The sequence below is a fragment of the Poecilia latipinna genome, unplaced genomic scaffold, assembly GCF_001443285.1.
Source record: "Poecilia latipinna isolate Pla-1442-1.1 unplaced genomic scaffold, P_latipinna-1.0 Scaffold2245, whole genome shotgun sequence".
NCBI classification, from domain to species: domain Eukaryota; kingdom Metazoa; phylum Chordata; class Actinopteri; order Cyprinodontiformes; family Poeciliidae; genus Poecilia; species Poecilia latipinna.
The window spans coordinates 27,324-40,827 of NW_015114861.1; the positions used below are offsets into that span (position 1 = coordinate 27,324).

Sequence of the window (13,504 nt, forward strand, 5' to 3'; positions counted from 1 at the left end):
ATGAAAAATGCATTTATACACCATCTAGTTATGTGGTTGAACTTCTGCTGTTAATTCTTAAACATCTTGTTTTGAAGGAAAACAACAATTTTGCTCCTAAACTCATACCCAATAAGTCTGTTATTTCATTTTAAATCCAGATGTTTCTGCTTCTTAAGTTCTCTTGATCCAGTTTGTTGCTGTAATGCTCACAGGTAAACCAAGCTGTGACTTTTACTGGTTACAGGAATAGTAAAAGCTCAGGGCAGTGGGATAAGGAGGGCTGTCACAGCGCCGGATGTCGGTTGGGACCGGCCATTTAATCATCTCATACAGCAGCTTGCAGCGTCCGTCTTATTGATGGATTCGGCCCAACAGTGGAGCACCTTTACTGGAAGCGTTCAGCTCAGGAACGAGTCAGAAAGAAGCACTGCACAACAAAACGTCAAATTTAATTCCAATTAATTTATTTTTAAGTCAAACGTTTTGAGTTTCTTCCCACAAGCTTCTCACATTAGTCTCCTGGGGTTTTGGCCTGTTTATCTTAGCAGAACCAGTGGAATTGGGCCAGGTTTGTGGGCTACTTCGCTCACACACACCTTCTCAGTTTTGTCCATTACTTTTTCTAGGATTGAGATCAGCGTTTTGTGGTAGCCACTCCAAAACATTGACTTTGTTGTTCTTAAGCTACTATGTAAAAATTGTTCATTTGGAAGACCAATCTGCACCCAAACTTTACGTGGAAATATCGTTGCAATATTTCCACATAATGTCCTAAACACATCATATGGCCAACAGTTGTGAAAACAAGTAACAGAAATTGCATTTTGTCAAGTGCAACCATTCAAATCATCAATACACATTGAATATGCTGGTCAAGAATCAAAGGCAACTCTAAACAGGTGGGCTTTTAGTCGTTTTTAGCGTACTGGATCACCTGAAACTATCTGATTTTTCTTCTTTCCAACTGTAAAGAGACTATTACAGTAATCAATGTAGCTAAAGATAAGCGCATTGATGAGTTTCTCTAGATCTTGTTGGGACATTAGTCCTTTAATCCTGGAAATGTTCTTCAGGTGATAGAAGGCCGACTTTGTAACTGTCTTTATGTGGCTCTGAAAGTTCAGGTCAGAGTTCATCACTACACCCAGATTTGGGGCCTGATCTCTGGTTTCTAGCTGTAATAAGTGAAGCAGGTTGACTTCACATGATTCTTCTTTAGGTGTAAATATAATTACTTTGGTTTTGTTTCTAGAAGCAATTTGATAACAGTGCTATTGATGCACTTTGTTGATTTTTGTCCTTAATGTAACTTTCTGAATGGTAATGATTCTCTAAAAGCTCTGACATTCATCGTCCTGACAACATAACCTAATTATGTTAAAGGAGATTTTTGTGCATTGCCACCTTCTTCTCTGCGTTCTTTACCCTTGAATGGATTGATCCTGGTCAGTCAAAGTCTGACGTAAGGCCAGAGACGCATGGAACGAAAAATAATAAAATTACAGTTTCTAACCAAACCTCAGATATTTAAAATTGATGGTAATTTACAGCAAAGTAGCAAAACAAACTGAAAAAACTGATGGCTGATAAATTTTTAAAGTGAATTAGAAACCAGACATATCAGTTATGTTCAACGTAAAGTCAAAGAAAGAACAAAAAGTATTTAATGTACTCTACTGTTTACTAAACTCACTCTAGGTTATTGTATATAAATCTGGGGCAATACTTACAAAACTACACTATATAAGCATATGATTATTACTGGATATAATAATTACATCTATTAATATTATTAGTCAATTAGTGATGATCTTTTTATTAGTCATGCTAGTTTTGTTTTTTGGTGAAGTTTAAAGCAAAAATAATTGTTCATCCACTGTAATCAAAATTAAAAAGATATACTGATGGGTTAACTATTAATTACAGGTTTATTGGTGTTTGTATGGATTATACATGTGACTGTACGTGGTTAAGGGGTGGGAATTGAATATGCAAAACAAAATTTTGACATTATGCTTTGTGCTGTATTTTTATTTTTTATTTTTTCAAAAAATAAAATAGAATTTGACTAATTTTACAGAAACGTCTGTCTTGCAGCTTTCATAGACAACAGCTTGTCTAATTGTTGGACCATCAAAAAGAAAAATTTAAATGCACTTTAACCGTTTGGAGCTGGAAATGGCTTTCTGTGTTAAAGATCTCTCTCTCAGCTGAACATCCCTTAAAGAGAGCAAACACAGTGAACACAGATTACTGAGAGAGTGAATTAGGGTTTATGTATGTTTCACTGTATTAAAAAGCAATTTAGCTGCTTTCAATCAGACTGATGTTAAGGGTTGCATTAAAGGTGTCCGGTTATACTCTGCGCTTAATTCAATTAATAAACATCCTCCATCCGATCTTAATTGAGTTTGCCTCCAGACCACAGCAGCACAAGTGGCTGGGAAATGTAAAGCAAACAGAGCAGCCTGGCGGTGCGGTTATGCTGGAGTGGATTAGTGGAAACTGGAAGAGAAGAGTCATTATGGGGGTTGGAAATGTCCTTTTAAGTCTCACCCACACGGGGACAATTTTAGGTGGATCCACAAACGTTTTTTGTTGTTAAGGCTGTGCGTTCACACAGATTCAGCACCTTACACCAAAAATTATGATTTTTTTTTTTTTATTTATTTATTTATTCAGAGTGGATAGATTTCAGAATACTGGTTTCATGTTTATGTAGCTCCACCTAACTCTGCATTGCGCATGTGCCTCACTCTTACAAATAACAAAAATTGCGTGTTCAGTAGGGTTCCCAGATCTGATTACTTAAAACCTTCCCAACTCCAAAAAACAAGCCCCATGAATCAGGGCTTTGGGAAATTTAAAAAAAAAAAAAAAAAAAAAAGTTATTCTAAGTAAATTCTAAGATACTCTAGAAGAAACAAGGGAGTTTGAAACGTTTAATATTTGGGTAAAGAAACTGAAATTTTCTGATTAATTTCAGATTTTCTACAAAAAAATTTAAAATTTTCAGTTTCAAAAGTAAAACAATTCCTAGGGAAATAAAAATTCATAAGTTTTGAGATTAATCTCAAAAATCTTCTAGAAAAAATATTGGAATTTCGAAGTTTCAGAAGTTGAAAATGTTCTTTTTGTTGTTGCTAGGTAACGCCAGTGTTACCTTGATACCTAGGTACCTAGGTGATACTGCAGTGCCCTATAAAATATGACTTAATAGTGGGGAGGTTTTTCAAACAGCTCATTTTCCAGTAACTAAAAAAACCCATCAAGCTATTGCCAAAAAATGTCTGGGTGGTGTTTTTTGAATTCTTGGATTGTTTTTAGAAGCAGCAGAGACCCAAATGGAAAAAGAAAAACGTGAAATTTGCATAAAATGCCCCCTCTAAGTTCGAAAAAGGGTAACTTCAAAGTAACCCTTGAAGTTGCTAGTCAAAGGTAACTTGTGAGTTTCAGGAATATCTGTCAAGTTCCAGGAAAGTACTGGCCATCCAACATGTTGCAGAGCGATGCGGTTTTATTTCTCCACTTGTACATTGATAGTTTGTTCTCATCTCAGTATCTCCTGTTAAAGAAAACTAAGCAGTTTGAAGCACCAGAGGGAACTCTTTAATGTGGAATCTCCTCAGGAGAAAAGTGAGGCTAAGCGGCTCTGACAGTAAACCAAGGCTGTGGCTGAAACATGTTGGCATGCCAGATGAGATAGATGGTGAGCCCACAGGTCCAGGGAGACGACTTGTAAAGTCATCTGTGATTCATGCGGAGAGAGTCGGTTCCCTGGAGGTCTCTGATTAGTACCCTGCTGTGAGAGCCACAGGACGCGCTGCTGAGCAACGTCTCCTACAAACGGCTGTGGACAGGAACGTCTGTGTGCTTCTCACCAAGCTTGCTACTTATTCATTTGAGCTTTTTTTTTTTTTTCTCCAAACTTATTGTTCTTTTTGTTGTGTTTTTTGGTTTATAAGGATATTTTATAAGTAAAATATACGTAACACGATTAGGGTAACTGGAAAAAAAGAATTCTGACTTTAATCTCAGAATTCTGATTTTAAATTACCAATTCAGACTTTTTTCTCAGAACTTTGGTTTTAATCTTAGAATTCTGACTTTAAAAAAAAAATTGACTGTTTTCTCTCAGAAGTTTGACTTTTTAATTTTACCTTTTTTTCACTCAAAATTCTGACTTTAATTACAGAATTCTGATTCCAATCTTAAAAATCTTTTAATCAACATTGTTCACATTTTTTCATGCTCCATCAGGCTAATATTGTCTTAAAACTCAAATCCACCAAATAAATTTGGGACAGCCTTTCAGTGTGGCTGCTGGTAATGTTTGTTCCTTTTTTTATTTATTCTTTTATCTGCTGTTGATTTTTGTTTTAAGGCCTGACACTTTATTTGTTGTTGTTGCACCATACATCTACATACAACAAAGCAAACTGTCATATTCAGGTACAAATACTGAATTAGTGAAAAAAATCTATAAAATCTATAAAAGTTCCAAATAAAGAAGTTAAAAAAAAACCTGCAGAAGTCGTGGACTATGGATCAAGACCAATTTTAAGAATATGAAATAGTCTGGTTGCTTGTGTAAAGAAAAAAGCTGATAAGTTTCCACATGAATTTAAATTTGTTTGGAAAAGCTAAGGTAAGATTACCATTTTCCCAGTGTCACAGTAAATACATTTTATCATAAATAATATTGCACGTATGAAGTAGAAAGGATCATTTTAATGCATAACAATTTGAAATGCTCAGTGAAAGAAATCAAACCCTGAATGGCCACATTTCAGAGCAGCCCCATTCACTTCCAAGTAGCTCTTGATAAGCCTGAAGTTGTTAAGCTGCTGCGCATTTTCCCCGCTGATATAAACTTCCTTATTCTGTATAATATGTTGGTCTTCTTAAAAGAGCTGAGGTAAAGGAAAACCCTGCACATATTCACACAATCAGCAGCTGCCACAGTGTTGCTCACAAATTACATTTCTAAGTCAGTGGTCATTGCAGAAGAGAGAGAAAAATAAATTGGATCCCTCTTTAGGGGCTGCATGACTGTGATTTTTATACTCTGAAGTATGTATTTTTCTCCATAGAGTGTTTAAAGCACCTCGTCAAGGACTATAAAAGGTTAAATTAAATCTATATAGCATTATTTTTGTTTTAAAAATATCAAACACACATTATTTTCTACTTGATTTAACAATTGAGCCTCAAACTTGACTTGATCTAAAACAGTTTCTCAACCCTGGTCCTCAGCGCCCCCTGTCCTGCAAGTTTTAGGTGTTTCTTCTGCCACACACCTGCATTGTATCTCTGGGTGATTAACAGGCTTCTGCAGTATTTGATGGTCATGCAATCATTTGAATCAGCTGTTCTGGAATAGAGGCTCATCTAAAACATGCAGAGCAGGGAGGCGGTGAGGACCAGGGTTGAGAAACACTGATCTAAAAAAAGGGGGAGCAAAATCAACTTAAATCGAATTGATTTGAATGTGAAACGGAAGGATTTAAAAGCATAATAATTCCACTTTTTTCCTTTCCGTGTGTTAAAAAACAAACACATACCGGTTGGTGTGTGGACATCCAGCCGGACCAGTGTCAGTTTCATCACGGCCATCATTGCGCTGAGGAAATAAAACTTTGCAACTAATTTTAAATCTCACTCTCTTCCGTGCCTCATGTGAACTTTCCAAGTTGCATGCCATCTGTGGTCTGAGACGCATGTCAGCGTTGTCAGTGGGATTGTGGGTATGCGGCGTGACTAATGCAGACGCGTATCAGAGAAGCAGCCAGTTTGATATTACAGTCCTCTTCAGGGACAAAACTGATCCTTGGCTAAAAAACATTCATTAAAAAAAAGAGTCACTTTTGTGTCAATCTCTTATCTTCTGTACTGATTAAAGGATGGGGAAAACATGGAAAATAATGCACATATTAAATAGGTTAATTTTCCACCATATGATTTTTATTTTAAAATGGGGGAAATTTATTTTTGATTGGTTGTTGACTCATCTTCAGCACTTGAAATGGCATCAATCAGTCCATCACTGATTGGGTGATATTCAAGACCCACAAATGTCAAGATAGCAATTAGTTAGCAATTAGTGATTAGACATTTTCTCAAGGATATATAAAATAGTCTGACCTTTTTAATACCTGTTGAACTGAGGCTCCAGCTACACTTCTGTGGATATTTCTTTAAACAGATATTTTTCTATTTTTTAATAGATATCTTTGTCTGTACAGTCCGTTTTCTCCATAATTTTATAGTCACTCATTGTCATTTCACACCTTACTATGAACATTTCCTACCCTCAGTATCAACTATTTTCTTCTCAACCATGATCAATGTTTAATTGCATTTAAACAATAACTAAGTCTTACTTAAGCATCTGCAGTCATCTTGCATTTCATTCCACTTTTACGTCAGTAGCGTGAGACATGCATCATAATTCTCCACCAGAACAAGCCAAACGTAGTAAATCCGGACATAAAGCCTGGCTGAAGCAAGCAGTGCCGACACTTTGGATGCAGTCTTTGTCTTGGACTCCTGTAAACGGAGCGCTGTTGTGTGACGTCTAACTTGTAGGACACAGACATCTGACTGCGGTTGCATTTAATTTGGATGAACAGCCATCCAAGAAAAATCGGATTTCAGAAAAAAATCGGAATTGAGCACCAAAACCTGCAGTGTGAACATGGCCTTTAAGTCAGCGGTTCAGGCAGGATGATGATCATCTGCACCTGATCTGGTTAGATAGATGTCCCTAAAACATCTCATATTAATGACAAAATCTGTTTGTTTTTCTTTTTTCTTTTTTTTTTTTACTTATTAGGTCAACAAGACAGAGGACAAGTCTCTGGAGGAACGGGGTCGGATCATGATTTCCCTCAAGTACAACACCCAGAAGTCTTGCCTGGTTGTGGGCATCATACGCTGCGCTCACCTTGCTGCTATGGACGCCAACGGCTTCTCCGACCCCTACGTCAAAACGTCAGTGTTCAGACACCTGCACATCCCCTCATGCACAAAACCATTTTATAGAGCAAATTTCACAATATTTAAAAGTCATCTGCAACTTTTCTAAATTAGATCTTAAAATGAGCCTTTTAAATCCATCTATACTGATGTTTTTGGGGCACATTCATACGCACTACAATTATAATTAGATTTACTTTATTATTTCTAAATGAATAAGCAGCACAGAATATCTTCACATTTCACATTCTTGTAAGTTGCCAAGTTTTGTTCCCTGTTCCAATGCATTTTAACTTGCTAACACCGCCTGCCCTTTAATTTATATTCACAAAGATATATATTTCCATTGTGCTTCATCAGTCAGAAGTAGCACAAACCCAAAAAATTTGGAAAATGTCTGTTTATCTTTTAATAAGGCAGCAGTCCAAATACCTTTTAATATTTAATATTTTTAATGATATACAGATCACATAAAAATTGTTTATTGTTGAGCAGGAAAACCTAAAAAAAAAAGGGGGAAAAAAATCACAATAAATTAACTATTACATTTTTAACTTAGTAAATTTTGTGGCCTGCCAGCAGTTTAAATATGTAAGTTTGGACACCACTGCTTTATGCCATACATTTGGTGAAATTTGAATTTGTTAGACACAAAATTTGACTTCTGAAAAATGACTTGAGAACATCTTTGTCCAGAAGATTTCTTGGCTTTTTAGAGGTTTCTTTTTTTTCACCAACAGCCAAAAATATAAATATCCAAACAGAGTTGTTAGCCTAAAATAACATTGGCACATGAGGATTCACTTCCTTTCCTATCCAAACACTGGAAAGCTATTTTTAGCTCGTGCAAGACAATGTAGAAGTGTCGAAATGGATTATCTGGCAGAGCTGATGTTGTAGCAAAAAAGATGTCGACAACCTGTGATTATCAGCAGCATGAAAGACAAGCGTGCGAAGAGGCCAGGCGAGGGGCTGCAATTTGAAGGAGAGTCCTATTTATCACACCTGAACATTTTTCCCCAAGTCTTTCATCTGGCTGAGCAATGGAAGTGCAATTAATTTCTGACTCTTCTGTGCACACCCTGAGAACAAAAGCAGGACTTGTTTCAGAAGAGAAAAGCTGGCAAAACATTTTTCAACAGTCTGAGGTGGAGGAAATCTTCATAAAGCCTGAAGGACGCAGTGCAGGAAAACGAGGGATACAAAAGTTTTCACACCTCTTAAGATTCTCAATGTTCAGTCATGTTACAACCTCAATCTGTTTTATTGTATTTTTACATTAAGAAAAGCACAAAAACTGACCTCGAAGATACTTATACATGCACAGATGTTAGCATTTCACTGTTCTGTATACTACACTGAGCGCTACGCTGTCCGGTAGTTCTTTTAGCTTTACATCATGCTGTAATGTTATTCCCTCATCAAAAACATGCCTGGGGTGTTACTTTTAGGGCTAAAACGATTAAACTAGTTAATCATGAAGAATCGATTTGAAATAATAGTCAACTAATTTAGTAATTGGATCTACATAGGTGCCCTTTGTCACCNCCTGGAGGCGGGGCGCTACATCCCCCCCACCGCCAGGAGGCGGCACCCCGCTACAGAGCCGAGTCGGCCGGTGGAAACGCGGTCACTCCGAAATAGAGCCGAGCTGCAAAGTTTTTACCAGCATTTCACTGAGAAGAAGCTCAGCAGATGTGTAGTTCAACAAGGTGTTTGCTAATTGCTGCTAGATAGTCTGAAGGAGCTGAGTGGGAAAGGGCTCCTCTGTGAAGCTGCAGCTCAGAGGAGGAGCTCTGTGAGATCATCTGGTCACCTTGAATGTTTGCCAAGGAGATTAAAAGATCTCATTAAACAAAGACATAAACACAGTCTTTGATAGCATTTTAACATGATATTAAGCTAAAAATATTGATCTTATATAATGTCCACCAGATTACATGAGCTTTGTTTTCTGTTATGTATCCATTGTGCCTCTGTCTCATCTTGTGTAGTTTATTATACCTGAAGAAATCCAGTTCCCATTACATGCTTTTTAATTAAATTGATTTTATTGCCACATTTAAAAATATAATTTTGTATTGTTAATCAGTGAAAATAATTTGCATTAAATTCAAATTTTAATTTGAAGAGGAAATACCCTTACAGTGCCTCTGTTTCTCATCAACACAACTTGGAATGTTTTTTTTTTCACTATCTGAGGCAGCAATACTTCAGAAGGTGATTATTAATGAGCTTTTAATGGAGAGATAATCTGATACATCTGTTCAAGTTAGACTTTGCAGAGACAGAGATTTTGGTCAGAGAAGAAACAATTTCATTTTATTTTTATTTCATTACAACAGCACAAATTAATCAAAGATACCACAATTCATGGCAGTGTAAATATGTAGAAATGATCACAATAGCCTGGAGGACTGGGCTGATAAGTGTACTGAGCTGTGAAAAAAGTTTTTTATGGTTATTTTCAGTTTTTGCTTGTTTGCTCATACTCAACAGTTTCAAATCCTTAAACTAATTTTGATATCAGACAACAAATCTGCTTTAGGCCCAGCAACAGAAATGTGTGTTTTTACAGCTTTCTTGCTTCAGTTTTTATGATTTGAAATTATGATTTCAAACCACCATTTGGCCAAATTAATTCATAGCCAAAACTAGACTCATTTTGTGGCACCACAGTGGACACTGCAGGAAGTTCCAGGACTGGAACTCAGATGATGCCAAAAAGACGGTTCTGGAATAAAAGATACATTCTACATTGGATCATTGTAAGTTAAGCATCCTCCCAGAGCAACTTTGCCAGTGGCCATTCTGGCTTATTCACCACAATGAAGCTGATGCCCTTTGGCAAAGTCTATATTGTTCAATACATGAAAACCAAATAAGCCATATCATTATTATACCTGCTTCACACACACACACACACACCCACACACACACACACACACACACACACACACACACACACACACACACACACACACACACACATTAGCATCGGACTGCAGCACGAGTAGGCTTCATGAAAGCCACATGTTTTCTCTTTGATAAGTTATGCAATCTACTTTCAGCAGTCTCCCTCCACACATAAACACACACACATACACAGATACTTGTACATAAATTCTGCAGTGTGGTTTAATAATTTTCTGCAGTCTCTGGAAAATTTCTGATGAGACAGCACACTCTATGTCTCACCCCTGTTTTCTTTCTTACATAATGAAACATACACACACCTCTGAGGACACACATGTTTATACTGAATTCCCTTAAAAGGATAAAATCTGAGATCACCAGAAAGTATTCCAATCTGAAACTTGCTTTTCAAACTCATGCCAAGAAAGAAGTGTTTAAATCTTCTACGAGTTTTGTTCTGCAGTCTTATTAAGATGTTAAGATCTTATTAAAAATAGAAAAACATTTTTTTTTTTTTATCTTAGAAAAGCCCCAAAGTGTCTGAACCATCTGTTGAAGCACATAAAACCTGACAAGGACCACTTTTATTTTACACCAAAGATGGTTCTCTAATGTATTTGTTCCCAACTGTAAAACATCCAGTCAGGACACCCCTAACCATCGGCACTTTGGTGGCTTTTATTTTGACAGGTCCTCCGCTAAACTTGTTTGTTTTGAACAGTGCAGCTGATAACTGCCGTGTCCCTTTCCAGTCCTCAGATGTATTGATTCTCAGTGATCTCTCCTAGTCAGGCTTCCCTAGTGCTCTGTGGCCACGGTTCTACAGCCGCCTATGGTGGCTCAGAGGGAACACAACTGCATCTTAATTAAGTTTCTTTCACAACCAAGCAAAAAAAATCAGCACCTTCAACTCACTTTTCTGCTGTTATAACACAAGCAACTGTATACTGAGCTGCAAACCAACATGGGTACTCAAGAGATGAGGACTGATGCAGTTTGAATGCTGTGGATATAGAATTTTATATTCATCTGCAGTCTGGAGATTGACTCCACTTTTTCTAACCTCAAAACATCAACTGTATTACCTTGTCTGTAAAGGAAAGTGTGATGCTGATCCAAAGCCTCTAGATGGCACCATAAGCACAGCAGTGAATCAGCGTTCTTCTTTCCACTCACCTCATGGAGGCGGTGAGAGGTAATCTTCTAGGAATCCCACTGCAGCTGTAATGAGGGGAATATGGAGAGAAAGGATGAGGCATGTTTGTTATCTCACAAGTATTCCCACCCATATAGGTTTCAAACACTCTTGTTTTAACCTGTCATTCACTAGAGGACCCAAATTTGGGTCCTCTAGTGACAGGGGTGTCAAACTCCAGTCCTCCAGGGCCTCTGTCCTGCAACTTTTAGATGTGCCTCTGCTGCACCACACCTGAAAAAAATAATTAGGTCATTAACAAGGCTCAGGAGAACCGATCTACACAGGGAGGAGGTAATTAAGCCATTTCATTCCACTGTTTTTTACCTGTGGCACATCTAAACACTGCAGGACAGCGGCCCTTGAGGACTGGAGTTTGACACCCCTGTCATTGTGAATGACAGGTTAAATAACACACGCTGGAGCATTGAAGACATATTGAGAAGGGAACAGACATTTTTCATCTTCTGAGTGAACACAACTACACAGCCCATCAACAGCGGAGCGTTTCCCATCCACTGGGAGCGCTGGTGAAACACAGCTGGTAATGGAAAACATCAGGCCTGGTGTGCAGACCCAAATTTATTGGAAACAACAGTATGATGATGTCAGTGACCTGTGCAGAGAGAAGCAGAAATCTATCTGGAGAAGCCCAACCTGCCAGGCTAAATGAGGCTGATGCTCTAGGCTTGCGTTTTGAGGCCGGATCGAGCGTGTGAGAGGAACAAACTGGATTTTTAATTCTGTTCTGGATTTGGGTGTGGTGAATAAATGGGTGATGGCGTCTGAGTGCACACTATGAACCCGCCGAGGCGTTTCAAATGTTAGTGTTGGCCGGCCTGTTGTGGACTCTAACTAATGTGGTGGATCTCTGGACGGAAAGGGGAAGAGCTTTCCGTCTCTCCCCTCTCACATTTGCCCACCTTTGCACTCTCACATCCTTGAGGCCCCGGATCACACAAATGGAGCACACATGGTAAACAGAAACTCTATCAGGGGTAAAAGAAAGAGTTAAAAGCAGCTGGTCCTGAAACCTAAACAAGCAAAGCTGATTCTGGTGTGAAGTGTCAGCTTTCACTACATCTATTTATTTATGACAGTGCTACCCTTTTCTGTTTTTACTGTAAATGTTCTGGAATCTCTGTGTGCTGCTGCCAGTCTTGGCCAGGATTCTGTTGCAAAAGAGATTCTGTATTTCAATGGTACAATAGCATATTAGGGTCATTGTAGATAAAAAAAAAAAGCCACTGCACTGCTGTGCAGTTGGTAGAGCTGTTGCCTTGCAGCAAGAAGGTTCTGGGTTCGATTCCCGACCCGGAATCTTTCTGCATGAAGTTTGCATGTTCTCCCTGTGCATGGTGGGTTTTCTCTGGGTACTCTGGCTTCCTCCCACAGTTCAAAAACATGGCTGTCAGGTTAATTGGTCTCTCTAAATTCTCCCTAGGTGTGAGTGTGTGTGTGTCCATGGTTGTTTATCCTGTGTGTCTCTGTGTTGCCCTGCGACAGACTGGCAACTTGTCCAGGGTGACCCTGCCTCTCACCCAGAACGTTAGCTGGAGATAGGGTTAACAGGCTGTGTCTGGGGTGAGAAAGGTCAGCTGCAGTCTGACCTATACAAGCTAGAGTCTTGGAGGAGCATAGGTCCTGTAAAGGTTGGATGTTGCAGCCGATCACCTTCCCAGCAGTGCGCACAATGAGCTGTAGTCTATGACTGTCCTTGTTTGAGGCAGGGACCGTGTACCATAAGGTGATACAGGAGGTGAGGATACACTCCATGATGGCTGTCTTAACCTTCACCATCAGGTCATAGGAAGAACATCCTGTGCTGGGCCTTCATGCCAGCTTCAGAGCCAGATCTCGGGATCTTGTTCACGAATGAGGGAAGAAGAGAGCGGGAGATCCACAGACGGATTGGCACAGCGTCTGCCGTGAAGCGGGCGCTGTACCGGTCCGTCGTGGTGAAGAGAGAGCTGAGTCAAAAAGCTAAGCTCTCGATTTACCGGTCGATCTACGTTCCTACCCTCATCTATGGTCATGAGCTTTGGGTCATGACCGTAAGAACGAGGTCCCGGATACAAGCAGCCGAAATGGGTTTCCTCTGCAGGGTGGCTGGGCTCTCCCTTAGAGATAGGGTGAGAAGCTTGGCCATCTGGGAGGGACTCAGAGTAGAGCCGCTGCTCCTCCACGTCGAGAGGAGCCAGTTGAGGTGGCTCGGGCATCTGGTAAGGATGCCTCCTGGACACCTCCCTGGTGGGGTGTTCCGGGCACGTCCCACCGGGAGGAGGGGAAGACCCAGGACACGCTGGAGGGACTATGTCTCTCGGCTGGCCTGGGAACGCCTTGGGGTTCCCCTGGAGGAGCTGGAAGAAGTGGCTGGGGAGAGGGAAGTCTGGGCCTCCCTTTGTAAGCTGCTGCCCCCGCGACCCGACCCCG

General features: G+C 39.5%; 1 protein-coding gene across 1 annotated transcript in view; it reads left to right on the plus strand.

The window, feature by feature from the left end:
- The window catches only part of LOC106936940 (double C2-like domain-containing protein beta), a 41,013-nt gene that overhangs the window by 17,336 nt on the left and 10,173 nt on the right, over positions 1 to 13,504 (plus strand). The window contains exon 4 of the mRNA XM_015018197.1: positions 6,818 to 6,975. Coding sequence (XP_014873683.1) covers positions 6,818 to 6,975 — 158 coding nt within the window. The remainder of the gene's footprint in view (positions 1 to 6,817; positions 6,976 to 13,504) is intronic.